This window comes from Dermacentor variabilis, chromosome 7, assembly GCF_050947875.1.
Source record: "Dermacentor variabilis isolate Ectoservices chromosome 7, ASM5094787v1, whole genome shotgun sequence".
Classification (NCBI taxonomy): domain Eukaryota; kingdom Metazoa; phylum Arthropoda; class Arachnida; order Ixodida; family Ixodidae; genus Dermacentor; species Dermacentor variabilis.
This window is the reverse complement of record NC_134574.1, coordinates 85,106,969-85,129,458: the sequence shown is the minus strand read 5'-3', so window position 1 is coordinate 85,129,458 and position 22,490 is coordinate 85,106,969. Positions and strand designations below refer to the sequence as shown.

Genomic DNA, 22,490 nt, shown 5'->3' with positions numbered 1-22,490 from the left:
CGGTTTCCGGTCTTCGCTAGCATCGTCAGCGTCAGCAGCAGCGCGCGGTGCTCGACGGGGGGCGGAGCTACAGCGCAGTTTAACACCAAAAATCCCCCCCCCCCCCGAAATTTTACCTGCATGGTTTATAAGGTTCCCGAATCCGTATATGAGCGTCATATTGAATTCGACGGACTCTTCAGCTTCCCTTCAATATAAAACAGTATCATCAGCATAACGACGAATATCAGATGTTAACAGGCAAATAATTTATATAAATTAAAGAAGGAAGTGGCTCAAGAACAGAGCCTTGAGGCATTTCAGATCTCACATCAATAGCAGTAGATTCGATCGAGCTGTAAGAGACAAACTGGGAACGAAGTGAAAGAAAGCTTGAAATCCAGTTAACTTGTTGAGGAATACTTATTACACGGTTAAGTTTAGCAAGGAGTTTAGAATGTAATACTTTGTCAAATGCTTTAGAGAAGCCTATAAAGATAACGTCAACCTGGTTGCGAACATCAAGGTGAAGGAAAATGTTATGCATAAACTTAACCAACTGCGTTGTCGTACTAAAACCGCCCAAAGGACAAGGAAATATTTGTAAATTCATTACAAATTGCTACGCCACAATGTGTTGTGTTTAGTGAAGGCCAGTGAATGCGAGGAGCATTGAAGTCACCCATGCAAATAAATCATGATGAAGCAATGTTAGTCAGAACCATGAAATTTGCAATCACACGAAGGACATCAAGGGAATAACCGGGCGGGCGATATATAATGCTAATTACCGTACGCTCATTATTCAAGAAAATTTTGCACCACATGGTTTCTGTGTGCGAAGGTGAGGGCAAAGCAGTACAACGCCGCCGCCATTGCCGTGGATCCTGTCTAAGCGCACGGCAATAAAACCGGGCAGTGTAAACTCGGAGTCATAAATATTACTATGTAGTCATACCTCAGTGATGCCTATAACACGAGGGGAATAAATAGAAATTACAGAAGTTTTTTAACAATACGGCGAGCATTAATGTGCAAAACAACGAGGTTATCGAGGTGGCCAGAACGACGTCAGGTAGCGGAGGAGCCTGGAGTCGTAGGCACAAGCTCGCAGGGTAATGGTTATGTACTTTTAATGATATGTTTGAACTGTCATACCAGTTATAACGAACCGTGTCAATTAATGCATGATCGTACGTTAACTTTACAAGAGAGCCATTGTTATGAAAAGAAATGGATGCTTCCTAGATATTTTTTAGGATTAATCTAATCCTTGTCGAGAAATTTTCTGTAATAAATAGACTCGAGCCTTTGAGTTTATATATGTTCTTTAGAGTCGTGCTTTTATCATTGAAGTCATGATAAGACGAGTGCGACAAGTGCGTGCTCTACCAAGCCGGCGGCGGCGTTCATCGTGAGGACAGCTAATATTCAAGGTCTTGCTAAATACAGGCGTAACGTTGGACAACAGTATGGTAGGGTGTTCTTTGGCGTTTACCAAAATACCGTGTATTACAAGATTATTTCTTCGAGGATGATTTTCTAGGTCATCATTTTTAACACCAGCTTGGTAATTTGAGAAGATAAGTAGTTAATTTCTGCACGTAATTCGCAAATTGAACTAGAATTATTAGCTGAGGATTCTAATGTACCAACACGAGACACTTTAAAGCACCAAAACGGCAGGCGGCTGTCTGTCGAAATGACTTGATGTCAGGAATGTCTCAAACCAACTTATTCTGGCCAATCAGTAGTTTAGAGAACATTTTCGATACGGAAAGATCATGAGTGTCATGGCATATAGGAGGGGAATGCGCATCTGCAGCCTCATCGAGAGCGCTGTTAGTAGTCGCATTCCTGGCTCCAGCTTTATTGCCAGATTGATTGCTTTTACTGATACACGCTGACTTGGACTGGGGGCACAGCTTGAGTTCCACATTACCACTCAGGATAAGACGACTCATTCAATATCATCATCAGCAGCAGCAGCCTGGTTACGCCACTGCAGGGCAAAGGCATCTCCCATACTTCTCCAACTACCCCGGCCATGCACTAATTGTGGCCATGTCGTCCCTGCAAACTTCTTAATCTCGTCGGCCCACCTAACTTTCTGCCACCCTCTGCTACGCTTTCCTTCCCTTGGAATCCATTCCGCACTCTTAATGACCATCGGTTATCTTCCCTCCTCATTACCTATCCTGCCCATGCCCCCCCCTACCTTTTTCTTGATTTCAACTAAAATATCATTAACTCGCGCTTGTTCCCTCACCCAATCAGCTCTTTTCTTATCCCTTAAGATTACACCTATAATTCTTCTTTCCATAACTCGTTGCATTGTCCTCCATTTAAGTGGAACCCTTTTGGTAAGCCTCCAGGTTTCTGCCCCGTAGGTGAGTACTGGTAAGACACAGCTGTTATAAACTTTTCTCTTGAGGGATAATGACAATCTGCTGTTCATGAGCTGAGAATGCCTGCCAAACGCACCCCAGCCCATTCTAATTCTTCTGATCATTTCCGTCTCATGATCCGGTCCGCCGTCACCACCTGCCTTAAGTAGATGTATTCCCTTACCACTTCCAGTGCCTCGCTACCTATTGTAAATTGCTCTTCTCTTCCGAGACTGTTAAACATTACTTAAGTTTTCTGCAGATTAATTTTAGACCCACTCTTCTGCTTTGCCTCTCCAGGTCAGTGAGTATGCATTGCAATTTGTCCCTTGAGTTACTAAGCAAGGCAATATCATCAGTGAATCGCAAGTAACTAAGGTATTCTCCATTAACTTTTATCCCCAATTCTTCCCAATCCAGGTCTCTGAATACCTCCTGTAAACACGTTGTGAATAGCATTGGAGAGATGGCATCTCCCTGCCTGATGCCTTTCTTTATTGGGATTTTGTTGTTTTCTTTATGGAGGACTACGGTGTCTGTGGGGCCGCTATAGATATATCTCAGTATTTTTACATAAGGCTCGTCTAAACCCTGATTGCGTAGTACCTCCACGACTGCTGAGGCTTCGACAGAATCAAACGCTTTCTCGTAATCAATGAAAGATATATATATATATATATAAGCGTTGGTTATATTCCGCACGCATCTCTATCACCTGATTGATAGTGTGAAAATGGCCTATTGTTGAGAAGCCATTACGGAATCCTGCCAGGTCCTTTGCTTGACAGCAGTCTAAGGTGTTCCTGATTCTATTTGCGATTACCTTATTAAATAGCTTGTAGGCAACGGACAGTAAGCAGATCGGTCTATAATTTTTCAAGTCTTTGGCGTCCTCTTTCTTATAGATTAGGATTATGTTAGCGTTCTTCCAAGATTCTGGTACTCTCGAGTAGTGAGGCATTGCGTATGCAGGGTGGCCAGTTTCTCTAGAACAATCTGCCTACCACATTTCAACAAATCTGCTGTTACCTGATCCTCCCCAGCTGGCTTCCCCCTTTGCATAGCTCCGAAGGCTTTCTATACTTCTTCCGGCGTTACCTGTGGGATTTCGAATTTCTCTTGACTATTCTCTCTTCCATTATCGTCGTGGGTGCCACTGGTACTGTATAAATCCCTACACAACTACCCAGCCACTTCAACTATCTCATCCATATTAGTAATGATATTGCTGACTTTGTCTCTTAACGCATACATCTCATTCTTGCCAATTTCTAGTTTCTTCTTCAATGCTTTTAGGCTTCTCCCGTTCCTGAGAGCATGTTCAATTCTATCCATATTATACTTCCTTATGTCAGCTGTCTTACGCTTGTTGATTAACTTCGAAAGTTCTGCCAGTTCTATTCTAGCTGTATGGTTAGAGGCTTTCATACATTGGCGTTTATTGATAAGATCTTTCATCTCCTGCGATAGCTTACTAGTATCCTTTCTAACGGAGTTACCACCCACTTCTATTCCACACTCCTTAATGATGCTCGCAAGATTGTCGTTCATTGCTTCAACTCTAAGTTCCTCCTCCTGAGTTAAAGCTGAATACCTGTTCTGTAGCCTTATCCGGAATTCCTCTATTTTCCCTCTTACCGCTAACTCATTGATCGGCTTCTTATGTACCAGTTTATTCTGTTCTCCCCTCAGGTCTAGGCTAATTCGAGTTCTCACCATCCTACGGTCACTGCAGCGCACCTTGCTTAGCACGTCCACATCTTTTATGATGCCAGGGTTAGCGCAGAGTATGGAGTCTATTTCATTTCTAGTCTCGCCGTCTGGGCTCCTCCACCTCCACTTTGGTCTATCCGGCTTGCGTAAGAAGGTATTTATTATCCGCATATTATTCTGTTCCGCAAGCTCTACTAATAACTCTCCCCTGCTATTCCTAGTGCCTATGCCATATTCCCCCACTGCTTTGTCTCCAGCCTGCTTCTTGCCTACCTTGGCATTGAGGTCGCCCATCAGTATGGTGTATTTTGTTTTCACTCTCCCCATCGCCGATTCCACGTCTTCAAAGAAGCTTTCGACTTCTTGATCATGACTGGATGTAGGGGCGTAGACCTGTACAACCTTCATTTTGTACCTCATAGTAAGTTTCACAACAAGACCTGCCGCGCTCTCGTTAACGCTATAGAATTGCTGTATGTTACCAGCTATATTCTTATTAATCAGGAATCTGGCTCCTAGCTCTTGTCTCTCCACTAAGCCCTGGTAGCGCAGAACGTGGCCGCTTTTTAGCACTGTATATGCTTCTTTTGGCCTCCTAACTTCACTGAGCCCTATTATATCCCATTTACTACCCTCTAATTCCTCCAATGTAATCTTTGTAATCATGCATAACCAACTCGCCCACCAGCACGTGCTGAGAGACTGTGAAAAGAATGCATGTGTGACACCTCATTGCGGAGCGTCGGAGTTTTATCCTACTAACTCTTGAGCTGCACTTCACATGGGATCTTGCATATTGCAGGGATCTTGCAGGGTGGGATCTTGCATATTTACTATCAGCAGTGTTGGGTTGTTCTACGGTCATGTTCAGTTCTCCTTTTAAATGCGTACGCATGTGTATGCCTAGCCAACGAATAAACCCGCCCGTCCTTCCGTTTGTAACGCAAGGCGAATCCCTATAACGAAATTTATCTATAAAAAAATAAATTGAAAAGGAAGGAAACGTTTGTGTTTGTGAGCTTCAAACCTATGACCCCACGCTCAGAGGTGTCTTACGAACTGGCCTAACATCCGCGCTTGCAGAATATGAGTAATCTGAACCATATGAATTTGTTGTACTAGCGGTAGGAAACAAATATGAAAGGAGAACAGTTTCCACAATTGCTTTCCCAAACGTTTTGCTGGTCGTGGGATAAAATGTATTTCTAGGACATGTAGCTTAAACTTGGAGCATTCTGGACATCAAAAAGATTCTGATTTTGCGGAAATTTCTTGCCAAGCACGCCACATCCCCGATATGTTTCAGAGTTCGCGGGATTCGCCTTCCGTGAAAAGGTCAAGTTATACGGGATCCAAAAAACACGCGGTTTGTCATAGCCAGATAGTGGCCCCCAGTAAGAAAATACAGCATTTATTTCAAGTACAGCCGAGCGCCCATTAACTTAGCGTGAATATTTAAGAACGCAGGTGAACTTTAGGCTGTTACGTAGATTTTTTGCCAAGCAAATGCATCGACCACCAGTCAATGTCTAGCATAATTGTTAAATGCAAACGAAGGCTGCATTACACTTTGCACCTTGCAGAATAGCATATCATGTAACATTTCGCCGAAACAGATGGTTCCGCCGGAAAGCCACAAACAATATGCGACTGCTCGGTATCAGAGCAAAGGGTTCGATCCTCATTCGCTGCGCACCTGCGACGTGTGTTCACAATGGTGCTGTCCAAGCGAAATAGATGTTCAAGCGTCGGCTCCACGCGTATCGCGTATGGAGCGCTCAGTAACGCCTGAAATTGATATCTTCCACAGCAAAAGTATGGCGAAAGCGCAGCTGGTTGCTGTGCTTCTGTTGGTAGGCTTTGCAGGAATCTTAACAAGCGACAATCTGGACATTTACCAGCTTTTAGTTGACGCTCCAGATATAAGAAAGGTAACCTACATTTTTGAAGTGTTGGCCGCTTCCGTTTACCTAGTGGGAAAATGTCTTTCGATATATTCTCGCGGATGCTCTTAACCGTTGGTCATAAATCGTGCACACGAAATTCTTTGCGATGCTTCTTTTGATATTCACTACTAGCTCTGTTGGTTTGGTTGTTACCAATGTACAAACCAATAGAAAAGTGGTAATCTACCCACAAAGCCCAACGTATCGGTTTGGCCTAGGTGATTTCACGCCTTCAAATTATAATATAAGCCCAGAAAACCCAAACATAGCCAGTAGTGGTGTTTTTGATGCGCTGTAGTAAGTTTTCAGTTCCGCGTTACCACCAGGTGTCGCCTGCAAGCTCAAAAATTATTGCTGCTTCGGGAAGCTATCCCACTTGCCAGGCACTAGGCATGAATTTTCTTTACAATTAGTAGGCAACCGTGTATTTGGAGCTGCACACGTCGATGCATGGCTGCCTTACTGTTGCGGTATGTAATGCTTGCCTTTCATTATCTCCGTTTGTAGTTTTGGCTCTTATGACAGTTGCGTTTATAATAAACATTATTTTCACTTGAGTACGTTTCCCTGTTATTCGGAAAAACTGACCAGCAAGAAATGTGTGCAAGGGTTGATAATTTTTATTCGCGTCGATTGGTGCTCGGGTTTTCTCGCTGATATGTAGAATTCACGATCTTGCTGGTGGAATGATGCGGCTAAACATCCTGAAGTTGCTCACGAGTTACACCATGTTTATTTTTACCGCCTTACTGTGCAATACGCGCACACAGAAGACGAGAAGTTATCCGTGCTACGGTCATCACAGTCGGCATTTTCGAGGAAGCGGCGGAGATGAATCCGTGTACGTTATCTTCAACGGCATAGTGGGAATGCGGCAGGTCAAGCGCAAACCCAAATCACGGAATGAGTGATAATTCACGGTAAGCTTCGGTGCAAGTCCGAGGCTAATTAGTTAGAAGACAAAAGAAGCCGCAGTTTATAAATCTTCAGCGATAATTTGCCACACTGTAGTGGGTCCGATGCGTGAGCATTCGGTGTGCACACAATACTATCTTTACCAGCAAATTCATGCAAACCTGTACTGTACGCGAAACGCTTGATAAGTACACATGCAAAGCAGCTTTAATAGGCGTGTGCTCACTGTGGCAGTTTTCGATAAAGATCATAGTGGACTTTTGTAATGTGCTGGAATTTTGAACATTCCGCACATAGCCAACTGTCGACCTTCACCAAAATGCGAAATCGTAAATCAAAAGGCAGTATCTTGTATTCATAATTTTAAAGCGAAACGTTTCTTTCCCTCTTCCTTTCACTTTCTCGCCGCTGCTGCTTCTGCTGCCGTGGTTATCTTGCACGCCGCGTCGAAGGTGGTTCAGAGCATGTTTATACATGGCAGGAGCTTGGCGGAGAGGAAAGCAGGCACGAGAAACTTGTTGGACCTTTCTTTCGCGTCGGTCATGCACTTTGCTCTATGGAGCTGCCTGGGAGTTGCCACATTAGCCTCTTGACCGCTGTAATTACCTTTTCAGGCCCCCAAAAAGCATTGCAGAAACTGCAGCGCTTACCATTCTACTGACGCACAAGTCTAGAATGAACGCACATAAAACTATAGAAAGGAAAGGGGAGAGGAGGAACAGAATGGGTACAACCGACGCAGTCGCGAAACGAGTGAATAACAGCCTTACCAATCTTACATTTCCAAAACAGGCGGCGGTGAAGGAGATAAGGAAAAGGGGACGTGCCAAGGCAAGGAAATTCTAGTATTGTTTATTTACTTATTTTCTCATTTATTCATTGAAATATAGTGCTGCCCAGTATATGGCTATAGTCGCAGTGGCAACATTGTACATCACTGTACATTACACATTACAAGTATACGCATATATAAAAACATGAATGATCAAAAAGAAGCACATTGCATGTTAGCGAAACGCTTAGAGACACGACAGCGGTTGTGAGGTAACTGGATAAATTTAAGTGCAAGGTACATGGCAGTATGTTTATGATATTTCTAAAGATAAGCACTGTGCAAATATGTCAAGCAAACAAGTTATGGATGGCCGCATTAATAAGGATGCAACGCAGGGTCTCACTGATACTACGCAAGTGGTAGCACGTCAAATCAGTACTTCTGTGTTAGCCCTGGTAGCTGTGAAGCTAAAGCATAGTTTGAGCTCGCTGGCTTCATCCCCGCTGCGGCAGCCACATTTCGATGGAGCTGAAATAGAAAATACCCGCGCTCTGATATTTAGAACGCCGCGTTGTCAAAATTAATACGAAGTCCGCCGCTATGGCGTGCCTCACAATCCGATTCTGGCTTTCGAACGTAAAGCCCTATAAGTTTAATACTTTTGCCATAAGGCGATGTGTCATATGAGCCATTGACAATGCTCAGCCCTCTCCGTGTTTATGAAATATGGTACACAACCACGCCTCAGACAAACACTTCCCCTTGTGTGTTCTGTGCACAACGCAGAAAAACAGCAGTGGTGCACACAAGGTATCGTCTGACATCAGCCCACCAATGCCGTGCTGGACTAAACGCTGAAAAAGTTGAACATTCGCCGTCATCAACACCGCCAGTTATCATCAGTCTAAGTAAACAGCACAGAAACACTCGCTTACATTGATTCCACAGTGCGTGGAATCCGCATACTTTTTTTGTGTTTTGAATTTCAACGCTGAGTTAACAATTTATACAGCCCGATGAATCCCTGTAACATACGTATTTTCGGCCCCTAGTCTGAGAATTCCGGCTCTGCTATAGCAGCGCTTTGACCGGAATACAAACACTGATATAACGCGGCAGGGAAGTTACGACCATGCGTTGTTAGCAGAAAAGGCCATCTCGAGGTTAAAAACTCAAAGTTGTAGGGCCGTTCTTCTAATATATATTTTTTTGCAGAAACGCGGACCTGTGATTTACACATGCGCTTGCGGTGAAATTTGAGTAAGGACCGAAGGAAAATGCTTCAAGTTCATCGGGATGTTTCCTTTGCGCACTGAGTTCACGTTTAGCCTTCTCATAGGAAGTGCGTATTTAAGCAAGTTCTCATAGGAGCACGGTTAGCAGCTCTAGATCTTTAGTTTTTCTCCTTTCGTGCTGTCGTGGATGGCTTCAAGTAGGCGTTCCTAATTATTTTTTTAAGCTTGTAAGCAGGCGGCTGCGATATAATCTACATAACTCGTTATTTTCTTGAAGCCACATAATGGCGACTGTGCCATATAGCAGAATCAGGAGTTTTCAATTATGGACTAAATGTTTGGTAATAAGACGTGAACGTTAGCGAACGTTCATTACATGAGCGGAAAGCTTAAGTGTATTCCTGACTTATGTATTTTAGTTCCTATGTATATTACACGTTTTTGTTCTTAACATTGTATCGGCATAAACAAAATTAGCTTTCACGTTTGGCACTCCATGACAAAAGTGAACATGCTTTTATAGCAATATTAGGCTTTTTTCGCATGAGTCCTTTCTTTTCATTAGTGTTTCCGTTAGGAAGGCGTCGCTTCCCAGTGCTTTTAGAGAAACAAAAAAAAGACCATACAATCACTATGGTTTTACCTTAATGGCGAAATTGACAGAGAGAGAGAGAAAATGCACATCACATTTCTAGAACTGCTAATCGGTTAGACTTTACTGATTGATTTAGACACGATGGATATGCGCTGGATTGATAGGATTGTTGCTCCAACCAACAGTAACGCAATGTTTCTAAGTACAAATTAGTCTCATTTCAACGCTTCTCACGTTACGACAACTGCAACTGAACACTGTGGCAGTGGTAGCGGCGGTGGCCAATAAACAATAAAAATAGTAGGTTCGACAGAGCAAACATTTTCTTTTCAGTAGCTCGTGTTTCAGATATTGCAAAGCGCGTATTTGCGTATTGGCTATAATTATATAGCTACGACATTGTTACTGCGCTTCGCTTACTGTCTTTTCCGCTCATATTTTGTAATATGTAAACAGAAAGCTAAAAAAAAAGAAGAAAGAACGGAAATTATTTTTAATACTAAGTCACGCATCCTTCGTTTTGATGGTTTCTTTTTCTTCTTTAAAAGAACAACCACACACAGTCTCCAAGGAAAAGAAGCAGGTGGCCGACATACGGTCGCCAGTTGGCCGCACGAGAATAAGAATGCACACATGGAACAGCCATGCCCGCGGTAACAATAACCGCATTTGCGCTGCAGTGCATAGGTACATAATGAAAGAGTGTCGACGAATCGCCATAACTGTGCAAATCTCAGGCACTCTCAGGAATATCTTCAGACGGCTAACTTTCAATGGACCTTTGCGGTGCATAAACATGGTTTAAAAGTATACCCATCGATTGAAATATTATATACCTGAACAAATACCGCGTTTTTTTTTTCGTTATACCGGCACGTGAAATGCTTGTGAATAGATGTAGAGTCTGGGGAAACGAGCCAGCGCTTTTAGAAGAGTAACTGACCCAAAAATGTATCGTTTTTCTACTTTCTCTATAAAAGCAGATTGTCCACACTGCAAGAAGAAGACAAAAAAGCTTTTTTTTTCTTTAGTACATTAGTGAGAGAGCGCCATCATTGGGGGGGGGGGGTGGCTTTTACTATGTCTGTAAATTTTATTTATAGGTCACATTTGTTAACAACATCTTTGCATTTAATCCAGTGCGCATGGAGAGAGAGAGAGAGAGACAGAATAAACAAGTATATTACATAAATGAAGCATTGGAAAGGCGTCCTCATTCCGGGATGCATTGAGCTCTGGCCGCGTCCTGGGCCTTGGCATCCATTCGTTGCTGATCCTCGAGGTCCGAGCTGACCAATACTCTTTCACAAGTCTCATTGATTTGTTAAAGGTGCGGATAATGTAATGGTGTGTGCCTGCAACCCCCTGCTATGTGCCTGAGGAACCCGGGTCATTCGTAGAAGCGCCATTGTGAAGAGAAATGTGTAGGGGCTATAGATTTCACTTCCCCCTGTTCAAGCTGTCGCAAGAAACCCAGCATGCCTAGAATACGGCCTTAATTACCTGGCATTCAGATCCTACCAAGCTCACGGACATATATTATTGGTCAAGCTGTTATGGTACAAAGGATATATATATAAATAAATAAATAAATAAATAAATAAATATATATATATATATATATATATATATATATATATATATATATATATATATATATATATATATATATATATATAGGACCATACCGAGCATATATATAATATAAATTAATATAAATGCTCATCCTAACCGGATCCCTATTTCGTAACACTTCAGATCCTTCAACTGCTTTAAAAGTGCTAGGACAAAATATTTGCTTTCCCTTTCTGCTTGCCATTGTGCTAATTGGTGTCTTGTGTGTTTTATGTATAATCATTTTAAGTTGGTTTCATATTGTGCTTGTATAGATATAAAACTTTTTTTCATATTCACAATTGGACCTAAACTGTTTTTTACTTAGAAAGTTGTACAATAATTCTTGTATTTATTGCATGTGTGTCTGTCATGTATGCTATGTATGTGTAATCCACGCTATTGATATGTGTGTATACTATATTTTATGATATGCTACCTTACTGTTGAGCATTCTATGTGTGACAGGGTCTTAGTCAGGTAGACAATGTTTGCGTTTAGCCTTGCCATCCAAGACATTCACTGTCTCTAAATCAACGCTGAATAATCATAAAATAAATAATATATGGTCTAAGCAAAGGAAACTTTCTATTAATTCCGCTGTGCGTGCATAAACTACATGCGGTTCCTATTTCTACCGTCCTACAAATCTTTCGTTTCGTGTTGTAAATATTTATATATTATGTTCAACTTTTCTTCATCCAAATCAGACTTTCCTTTCATCGGAAATGCAGCAAAATTGTACCCGTACCTAAAGGAGATGACTCATCGTTAGTTCAATCATATAGGCCAATATCATTGTTGTGCATATGTCCTAAGGTCTTCCTTGAGCTTATTGTTTCAATCATTTTTCGACATTTGCTGAAAATTATAATATGATCGACAACAGGCAACATGAGTTCTGAAACGGTCTTGCTTGCGTTTCCTCTCTTGAAAACTCGGCGCTCTCTACTTTCCTGTCGAGAATGCTGCGTCAAGGTGATAACACGCAAGCCGTTTGTTACTAGGAAGTACCGGGCTCGCAGCGTTAAAGAAAGGAAATGCGGGCAAGAAACAAGACAATTATTGTTTGGGGACAAAATACAACCCAAGGAGGGTAAACTTTTTTAGAGTGAGATGTTGATTATTGTTTCTCAAGATACGACCCAAAGGCTGTACATTCGTTTATGTAGGGTGCTTTATCGGACTTTGTCAAATTCTGCAATGGCGGGCTTTTGAGCCACTGTCAAAGGGCATAGCAGCAGTTATGAGCCAATCAGAGCGGACAGGATAGTGATTTTGAACCAGATGGTGGAATTTATCAATATCCGCAAACGCTCTCCCGGAGTTCATTTACTGTAAACCCCATTTCTTTCATGGAGCAGAACGAATGCATTCATTGACCAAGCTGCAGAGTGCTCGCTTCCAGTGCGGATGCGACACAACGTATCTCGTATCAACATAACGCAAGACATATCATACAAAAGCAAAACACTCTAATTATTTAAGTCCTGCCAAAAACGCTATTGCAGCATGCACAGCAAGCGCAGCGTGACCAGTGGCGGATGTGCCGCGCTGTGGGCTCTCGTGTGTGACTATTATTGTCCTTTTCGATTGTGCCAACTCCCTCACCTTTTATTCAGCTCCTTTTGGTTTCGCAGAAATTTGAGTGCACTTCCGAATGTTGCGTCGAAGGCTGCTGCGAAACCAGGTGGCCGCACTTTACACTGGAAAATCTTCCAATATCATCGCCGATATTGAGACGAAGTTCATTACAGTTGCACTCATTATGCTGGCAGAAACCTGTGTTTCGAAATGTGACCCACGTACAACAAAAGATGCATGATAACGATTTTCCCAAAACTAGCTTTAGTTTCGGAGTTTATATGATGCTGTAATTCCATAGGAGTATACATAAGCTATTACACCACAAAGGAACCATCAGCGCTACCCTTTTCGTTGAGCGTACAACGCGAACATACACCCCATCGTAGACTAGGTAAAGTACCTCAGGCTGCAAGTAATAGCGCAGAAACACGGACATCTGCCAGACACGGCTAGGTTTGCAACGGAAAAGGCTCCAGTTTCGTGTCCAACTATTGTGCTACGACAAATAAACTAACCAATCTTCTATGGGCCTTCATCGAATGACACCAATAGCTGGTTCCTTACATTTGAAATGGTCGCTGCGTTTACATGGAAGAGCGAAGAACGCTGCGCGAAAGGTATGTTACTTGGAACGCCATTTGAGTATCAACTCTCATCTATCGAAATGTGAGATTTTTCGGCTTAGCTCCCAATTTTTCTAATATTTCCTCAAAGAATGGTCGAATTCACCATCGATACCCAAATGCAGTTTCAAAGCGGGAACCTTGCGGTCTTTGTGGAACAGATGACTCGACAACAGTAACAATTAAGAGGGACCGACAGTTCGTTGGGCGATTCAGGTTGTGAAGGAAGACCTGTTCGCTTGGCGACTGTAAAAATTTCCCAATAGACGCAGAATATCTTACAGAGGTCTCAGTGACCGAGATGACGCTGGAAATATGCACCAAGCGAAGCCAGATGCTTCCGCGTGGACTGCGAAAAAGTTTGGTGTGTCTTCAATTCCAAGTAAGAAATTCAGTTGCTGTCGCGCTCAAACTTGTGGGCAAGATTAGCTTCAATTGTTTGGCGCTGCATACAAGTACGTAGCTTGTTTAATGCTCGCGCATGGTGTAGCCGAAGAGGTGATCGTCGGCAAAATGTTATAGTGATAGGGCGCCCCAGTAATCATAACCCCACAGTTACACACTTTTTATGACAGAGCTTAAGACACTGATCCGGCAACAGAGCTGCGCAAGTTTGCGCAATATAAACAGCGTGCCATGATCGCCTAAATGTCCTCCCGGAACGCTAAAAAGGCAATCAGCTTCATGCTAATCACGTATGTCGACATCGAGTAGGAGACGCGTGACGTTCCCTTCTATATGGAACTTTCTGTTACACTACCAAAATTAAGTAGCAACACGGATGGCGTAGTTCATGACACACGATGCTATGCTTCGGAACATTATAGATTAGGGTATAATTGACGCCCCACACAACTTCACACATTTAACATTCATAGCCATCTAAATTGCTGAAACTACCCACACCCGAAGCGCGATGACCGTGTTCTGGCTTGCACGCCGGTACACCGATGTGTTCATAGTGTAATTATTTCCGACCCTACATCGTGTTATACAATCTGCTCCGATATGTTGGCTCACTGTACTAGCACGATGGTGTCAGATATTTAAGTGGCTCCGAACACCTCCATGAGGTGTTCTATGTTGTGCACCATAAGCCGTTTTACACAAATGCTGATAATATTTATTTCTTCAGTTTTTCTCTCTCCAATGTTATTTATAGACATATTGAAATTGGTTCTTGCTCTTCTGAAACTTTTTCCCCATCAGGACCATGGTTACCAGCGTAGTGTAGCGTGAATCGCCCGGCTTTCCTATATATTCTTCCTAGTTTGTGTTTTTTTTTTAATTTATCTCTTAGAATAGAAAGCTCTGAGTAAAATCTTCAATACGCAGCATAGGCCAATGAAGGTAACAGAAAAGACATTTGGTGGGTATGTCACGGTCAGGCGCAAGATTCGCTTACTTTATAAAGACTTTTTGCACAGTGTAAGAATTTAAAAACTCCGAGACGTTTATTTTCATTGCATGTGCAAATAGAAATGGCGCACTAACTTGAGCTGAGAGTTTGGAAATTATGACTGCCCAGCGTGCGTGTCATACATTGTTGTTATTTATATCTATCAATTTCTGGGCGGCATAAATTTGATTTTGGTCACATATGCACTTTCTATTAGAAATTGTGTTCTTCGATTTTACTACCGCTTGCCAATATCCAGTAAAGAAAACACTCAGTAAAACAAAATATTTACATGCAATCTAAAGTAAATCTCCTTGTATTCGTAGAAAACTTTGCGAATTCATTGTGAAACAAAAATTTTCGGTTCAGTGCACACTGATGCCCACCTTTTGCATTGGTGTTAACGACGAAGACAAATACAATTGTGCGATATAAAGGCAGCGCACGGTAAATGTCGAAAACTTGATGCCTTGAAGCGTCTCGCTGGCATTTTATTACACATAGAGTGCTTCACCGATAATCACGTATTTCGTCATCTTTCAGTTTGTAGTTACGAAAGAGCCTTTGTGGACGTACAATGTGACCGGAAGAAGTCATGCGCAGTGCAAAGTAGACGTTATGATAAACGAGACAGACACATCCATTTTCTTCACAAGACTGTTTTACTACGGCGCCCAGAGGAAAAAGTAAGACAAGCATACAGGTTGTATACCTCCGAAAAAGTAGAATATAAGAAACATATTTTTCTTGTTTACAGGTTTTCTATGGTCCTCGAGGGACAGTTCAATGCAATTTACCCAGAACATATGCTTATCCAGCGCAATGGTATACTCCGAATTTTTATTCCCTTCATTCACCTCATATTGACGTGCCTTTTAGTATGTCTTGCACTGTGGTCTGCAATATTGACACAAAAATATTGTACAACAGTGCGCCATAGTCTTTCACACAGTAAACATTGTACTCAGTGAATTGTGCCCATTAAGAAAAGTTAAGTGATCATGAGGTGGGTTAGATGGATTTAGCTTGGAGATCAGATGCGGGGTTTCTGGCATGTCTTTTCCGACGAATTCAGGTCAAGTGGAATGGTCTACGCGAACATAAACTGGGAATGTCAATAATAGCCTACTCGTGTAGCCTTGTAATGATAAGAGGCTGCTATGGAAGATTTTGCAAAGGTGCTATCGCATAGGTAAGCGCACTTTTCAAGAGGTTAAGAAATAAAATGTAAGATAGCTACACATCACATATCCAGCAGCACTGTTTTTTGTAGCAAAATTTGTCTACGGACATCTCGACAATATCCAGTATACGATCTTATGAAAGTTCTAAATATGTATAAGAAACTCTTGGAGGTAAAGAAATTCCTGAATTCATAACTAGACATTGCTACACATATGTCGGCGGTTCGTTTATTTTTCCTCACGTCCATCACCTCTAGTGAGTGAAATTGTAGTTGGAATTCGGGAATGCGATTTGTGCCGTAAAGGGCCCCTAAACCGATCACAGGTAGAAATTTAGTTGCGGTGTGGCAGCTGCGCATCAGTCTGTAACGAACACGTAGCCGCGAGAATTTTTCGAAATTCTGATAGGCTACCGCTCTAAACCTTGTGTTGCGTGCGTCTACAAAGCCTCGCCAATATAATGGAGCCGTACGGTGACGCGCCGTGCCGAAGCATTTCCGCCGGAAATGAACTGCCACCGTCGCGGCCTTCCTTAGATCGTGGCCACGATATGGTTTATCACGCTCTGCTGTTCTCGCCCACTGGCCGTTGGCCCATTCCACGCTAGAGTCATCGTCAATGCAGGTGCGCCTGCCGCACCGAAGCGGCGCCCACAAATAGGTAAATTGTCATTGCGCTTTGATTCTGCATGCCGGAACTCCAATGCGCTCAAGCCAGGCATTGCGCAGGGAGTAATCACGAAGTAGCCGGTGTCGCGCCGTTTCGTTTTCCCGGTCGGCGCTCTTGCAGCGAAGCATCGCACACAGATGCCTTTTAGCCATCGCAAAATACTGTTGGACTCTGTTCGCGCAGCTAAACAGCCCGCTAAGCACGACTGTGTTGGAACGCGAGCTAGTTATCACTTGCGTAGCGGGCCGTAGTTACCGATTCGAAAGTGTGCAGAATACCACGAGGGAGAGCAGCGAGCGCGCGAACTTGCTAGCAGACTAACCGAAAGTCGTAGATGCTTGTTCAATCAATCGACAGTGCCTGCTCCTGGTGACATCACCAGATGCACGCTGGTTACGTCACGACGGGCGTTGGGGATAGCGGAAAGGCCCGCAGAGGAGCACGGGATTGCTTTTTTTTTATTTTGTAGCGCGCACGCGGCGAGTAGCGCTGCAGCGTTTGGCATCGTTGGTCGTGACGATATTCTGAACTCGATGCGCGTGTTTACATGAAATGTTTAAAAAATGCCGAGGGTGGTTTGGGGCCCTTGAACTACCTCTATTCCTGGGCGCTATGCGAGAAATTCCAAGTTCGGCAAACTTCAGCAACTTCGCGAACTCTGGCGACGCTCTCAGGTGAATGAGCGAATAGCATCGCGACATAAACTCTACCCAGGGAATCCCTCAAATTTAATTGGCTCATCTAGATTCATTCTTGGTTTAATATTACTATAGGACGTTGCCTCGTGGGCAGCCGCAAATGCAGCTGTGATGCGGTAAAACCGTCGCTCATTTCTTAAATTTGTGTATCGTTCCACCCAGTGTGCTACCTGTGCACATAAGATGAAGAAAAAGCTTTCAGTTTTAATCTATTTAAAAGAAAGGGAATTGTTGGCGGGAGAGTGTCTACACGGCTACCTTTCGACAGTGGATAGATAGATAGTGCACGAAAAAAGAGACATGCCTCTGAGGCGCCCCATAAAGGCACGGCAAACGGATTGCGCCGAGTTGTAAGATGCATAGCGGTACGTCACGGTATTGCAGTATTGCATCAATAACAGTAGGGGGCACTGATGCGTGATAATGCGTTTTCTGTATTTACAGAAATACAGTTTTCTGTATTTGAAACGACGAAGTGAGGTGCACATGGTGCCCTCGCGTTGACACACGTGGCTATATCTTGACATTTCATTGCTCGCATATTTCGCGCGATTCGCGCTCTCTTTGTCCACTGGCTGTCGTCGAGCAAAACTTAGCCGAGCGAGAAACTGAGTATGCCCTCCATCAAATTCCTGGTAGGAAACTTCCTCGAAACTTTTATACGGTGACAGGAGGTGGCACCGTAGCCGCAGACATAAGCACAAGGCCAACAATCTGCCGCAATGGGATAGCCGGGATGCGCGACTATGGAAATCTTCTACCAGCAAAGGCACCTCTGACACATTTATTTCAGCATGTTTGCAAAGTGAATATGCAACCGAACATGCAACACAAGCTTCAGGCAAAAAAGCTAAGCTTCCAAGTTGTTTGTTCTTAAATGATTCCCGGCAGCGTTGTGTGATGGACTGCATACCGCAAGTAACATTCCTTTCACGAAGATTTCAGTACGGCTGTCCATGAGCGCTGTAACGTAAAGCTACTACAAACTTTTCTTTGCCAATTCTGCAATCAGCCCTTCACAATTGGCCAAAAATTTTCGAGCTACCGCCACTTGACCTGTCGGTCACGCGACGTCACAAAACCGCGAAAGCCACCAGGTCAAAGTGACGTGTACCCATTAAAGATGCATTATTATGCCGAACGTATGCGTTAAGAGACAAAGCTGGCAATATCATAACTAATATGGATGAGATAGTTCGAGAGGCTGAAGAGTTCGATAGAGATTTATACAGTACCAGTAGCACCCGCGACGATAATGTGAGAGATAATAGTCTAGAGGGATTTGAAATCCCACAAGTAACGCCGGAAGAAGTAAAGAACGCCTTTCGAGCTATGCAAAGGGGGAAGGCAGCTGGGGAGAATCAGGCAACAGCAGATTTGTTGAAGGGGGTGGGCACATTGTCCTAGAAAAACTGGCCCCCCTATATACACAATGCCTCATGACCTCCAGCGTACCGGAAACCTGGAAGAACGCTAACGTATTCCTAAACCATAGGAAAGGAGACGCCAAAGATTTGAAAAATTATAGAGCGATCAGCTTACTGTCCGTTGCCAGCAAAGTATTTACTAAGGCAATCGCAAATAGAATCAGGAACACCTTATACTTCTGTCAACCAAAGGACCAGGCATGATTCCGTACAGGCTACTATACAATAGACCATATTTACACAATCAATCAGGTGATAGAGAAATGTGCGGAATATAACCAACCCTTATATATAGCTTTCATTGATTACGAGAAAGCGTTTGATTCAATCGAAACCTCAGCAGTCATGGAGGCATTGCGGAATCAGGGTATGCACGAGCCGTATGTAAAAATACTGAACGATATCTATAGCGGCTCCACAGCCACCGTAGTCCTCCATAAAGAAAGCAACAAAATCCCAATAAAGAAAGGCGTCAGGCAGGGAGATACGATCTCTGCAATGCTATTCACAGCGTGTTTACAGGAGGTATTCAGAGACCTGGAGTGGGAAGAATTGGGGATAAAAGTTGATGGAGAATACCTTAGCAACTTGCGATTCGCTGATGATATTGCCTTGCTTAGTAACTCAGGAGAGCAATTGCAATGCACGCTCACTGACGTGGAGAGGCAAAGCAGAAGGGTGGGTCTAAAAATATATCTGCAGAAAACTAAAGTAATGTTTAACAGCCTCGGAAGAGAACAACAGTTTACGATAGGTAGCGAGGCACTGGAAGTGGTAAGGGAATACATCTGCTTAGTGCAGGTAGTGACCACGGATCAGGATCATGAGACTGAAATAATCAGAAGAATAAGAATGGGCTCGGGTGATTTTGGCAGGCATTCTCAAATCATGAACAGCAGGTTGCCGCTATCCCTCAAGAGAAAAGTATATAAGAGCTGTTTCTTACAACTACTCACGTATGGGGCAGAAACCTGGAAGCTTACGAAAAGGGTTCTGCTTTAATTGACTACGACGCAACGTGCAATGGAAAGAAGAATGATGGGTGTAACGTTAAGGGATAAGAAAAGCGCAGATTGGGTGAGAGAACAAATGCGAGTTAGGATAGGATAAGGATAACTTTTATAAAGTGTCGGCAAACGACGGTTAATGACATCTTAGTTGAATTCAAGAAAAAGAAATGGACATGGGCAGGACATGCATTGAGGAGGGAAGATGACCGATGGTCATTAAAGGTTACGGACTGGATTCCATGGGAAGGGAAGTCTAGCAGGGGGCGGCAGAAAGATAGGTGGGCGGACGACATTAAGAAGTTTGGAGGGACAACACGGCCACAATTAACACATCACCGTGGTAGTTCGAGCAGTATAGGAAACGCCTTCGCCCTGGAGTGGGCGTAAACAGGCTGCTGTTGCTGCTGCTGATGATGATGATAAATCTGCCGAAGAAAAATGATTTTCCATCTGAATAGCCGGAGACTGCCCCGTTCCAAAAGGTATAAAGATGGCTGCCCGCCGATCGCTAAGGCACTGGCTACTCACAGTTGCCAGAGAGCACGGGTTTATTTGCATGTAATAAATCTTCTTGCGTGACCGTATAACATTATAGAGACCTTTGAATACGTAACTGACATCGCTCTGCCAACTCTTCTTTGTTGAGCATCCGTTCTGGCAGCATTTTTAAAGGTCCTTGCACGGCGCCGCGATTTTAGACCAGCCATCGTAAGCTAAGTAAGGTGTAGCGGGCCAATGTTAGGCACCGGCACCACCCTCGTCGTCCAGTCACCTGTTTTCACTGCGCCAGTTCGACCCCATAGAAACCCTCTCCACTTGAGCGTGCTCCTCGCCTCTTATCTGCCAAGTAGATAATAGAAACCGCTCAATGCAGGCAATGTTATTTGTTTGTAAAGCAAACAAAAGTGACCTGCTGCAAACAAGGAGAGCGTTTGACTGGGCTATTAAGACAACGCTGCAGGTCACCGCCCGGTGCATGCGTCACAGTTACGTAAACTTGACGTCATGGGATTGGAATAAAAACATATTGGAATAATCTTGCGTTATATGGCACCGTATTACACTATTATGTATTTGGTTTGGTTAGATACGTAGGGTAGATAGTTTTGTTTGCGTATCAAGTTTAGTTATGTTAGTAATTGGTTATTCTAGTTAGTTAAGAGTTAATAATTAGGCTAGTTTGATATTTGTTACATTAGCTAGATATGAATTTGTAAATTTCTTTAGGTATTTAAAATAATTAGGCTGGCTATTTGTCCCTCTATTTAGAAGGGTTGCCTTTCTTGTTGAGTGGAGGTATCGATTACAAAGTTTTTCATAAGAGCACTGTGGTAACATTTAATAAGAGCCAGCAAGCGCCATTCTTTGGTTCGAAGAAGGTACCCCGGAGGAGGAAGAATTTTGGTACTCGTCAGGTGGGCTTTGTTTCGAAAAAACGCTCAGAGTTGACAGAAGAATACAAGATCGTAGGCTGCAGTGATGTTATACCCGTAATATGAAGATATGAAATGTGCACCTAATGGGTCACATTACGAGAGCCCTCTACAAGTTCCATATGCAGCCATAGGAGGCTTGGGGTGAAGCCCACTTTGACTTTTCGTTGCTGTAGTTGGGCCTGTATTGTTAAAAAACTATCCGCAAAATATTTTTCCTTTTTTCATTATGCTTATTATCCTTCTGCTTTGTGCGCTTAAATAGGAAACGAAATTTTTGGGGTATTGATTTGTGCTTTCATTGAAAGGTTGTTACTAACTTTATTTAGTAAGTTAGGCAAGTTAATTACTAGTTTTTATAGATTACTTATTCATTATATATTTGACTCGCTTAGTGAGTTACTAGTTTTTGGCTAGGTAATTTATTAGGTTACTAAGGTATTAAGCTACGATTAAATTGGATATTTATATAAACAACGTAATAGAGGTGTATTTCGCAGATGCACAATGTTTTTAGGCAATAGGTTATTCATATTGGTCAGTTGGTTTAGTGAGTTGCCTAATTTAGTTAGTTGACCAATAACATGTCATTATACAAGGCTTAGACAATTAAGCAAGCCGGTAGGCCTCCAGACATTCTAGGAATTACGCCTGTTTTGGCTTAACTCACTCTAATTCCAAAAACACAAAATTTTCATTCACTGTACATATGTCTCCACAAATAATGGCTTCGGCATCAAAATGTTATTCACTCATGCGGACATGTTTTCATTCAAGTATGAAGCCCAGAGTCACTTGCCGCTAAAGGTCCTGCTCTGTCTTTCCTCGTAGATCCGCATCTGTAGGAAAACAAAACAAGAATTCTGTTTCGTCCGCATCCGTGCAACCGGACAGACACTCGTGTACAGAACAACGTTAAGCATTGCCACTATTACAAAGCATCCCTGTCACCACAAGGAGATAGTTATGCAGTGAAAAAAAATTGAAAGTCGAGCAACCACAAAAGAGCAACGCAAGTTTTTTACGAATAATTACAAGAAACTGCGACGTTCAATCTCTCTGTAGCCGATTTCTAGCCATGGAGTACTGCCAAGTGTCCCTTATACAGCTTGAATTAGCCCACTCGCACAAATGTACGCGAACCTGTAAAGAAAACAGCGCATTGTTGTAGTTTCGAAGTTGTTCCCCTTTCAATTTTTGAACCCTGCATATAAATAGTACGGGAAATTTCACATTCTGCCTCCAATGTTCAGAGGCCGATAACGAAAATTGACGTTTGCGCAAAAGTCATCCTACACACA

At 42.9% G+C, this 22,490-nt stretch overlaps 1 protein-coding gene across 1 annotated transcript in view; it reads left to right on the top strand.

Moving 5' to 3' along the window:
• Positions 1-5,906: 5,906 nt before the first annotated feature.
• Positions 5,907-22,490, top strand: part of LOC142587590 (uncharacterized) — a 24,070-nt gene continuing 7,486 nt past the window's right edge. Inside the window, exons 1-3 of the mRNA XM_075698720.1 lie at positions 5,907-6,010; positions 15,312-15,454; positions 15,526-15,593. Of these exons, the coding sequence (XP_075554835.1) occupies positions 15,387-15,454; positions 15,526-15,593 (136 nt within the window). The 5' untranslated portion in view covers positions 5,907-6,010; positions 15,312-15,386. The remainder of the gene's footprint in view (positions 6,011-15,311; positions 15,455-15,525; positions 15,594-22,490) is intronic.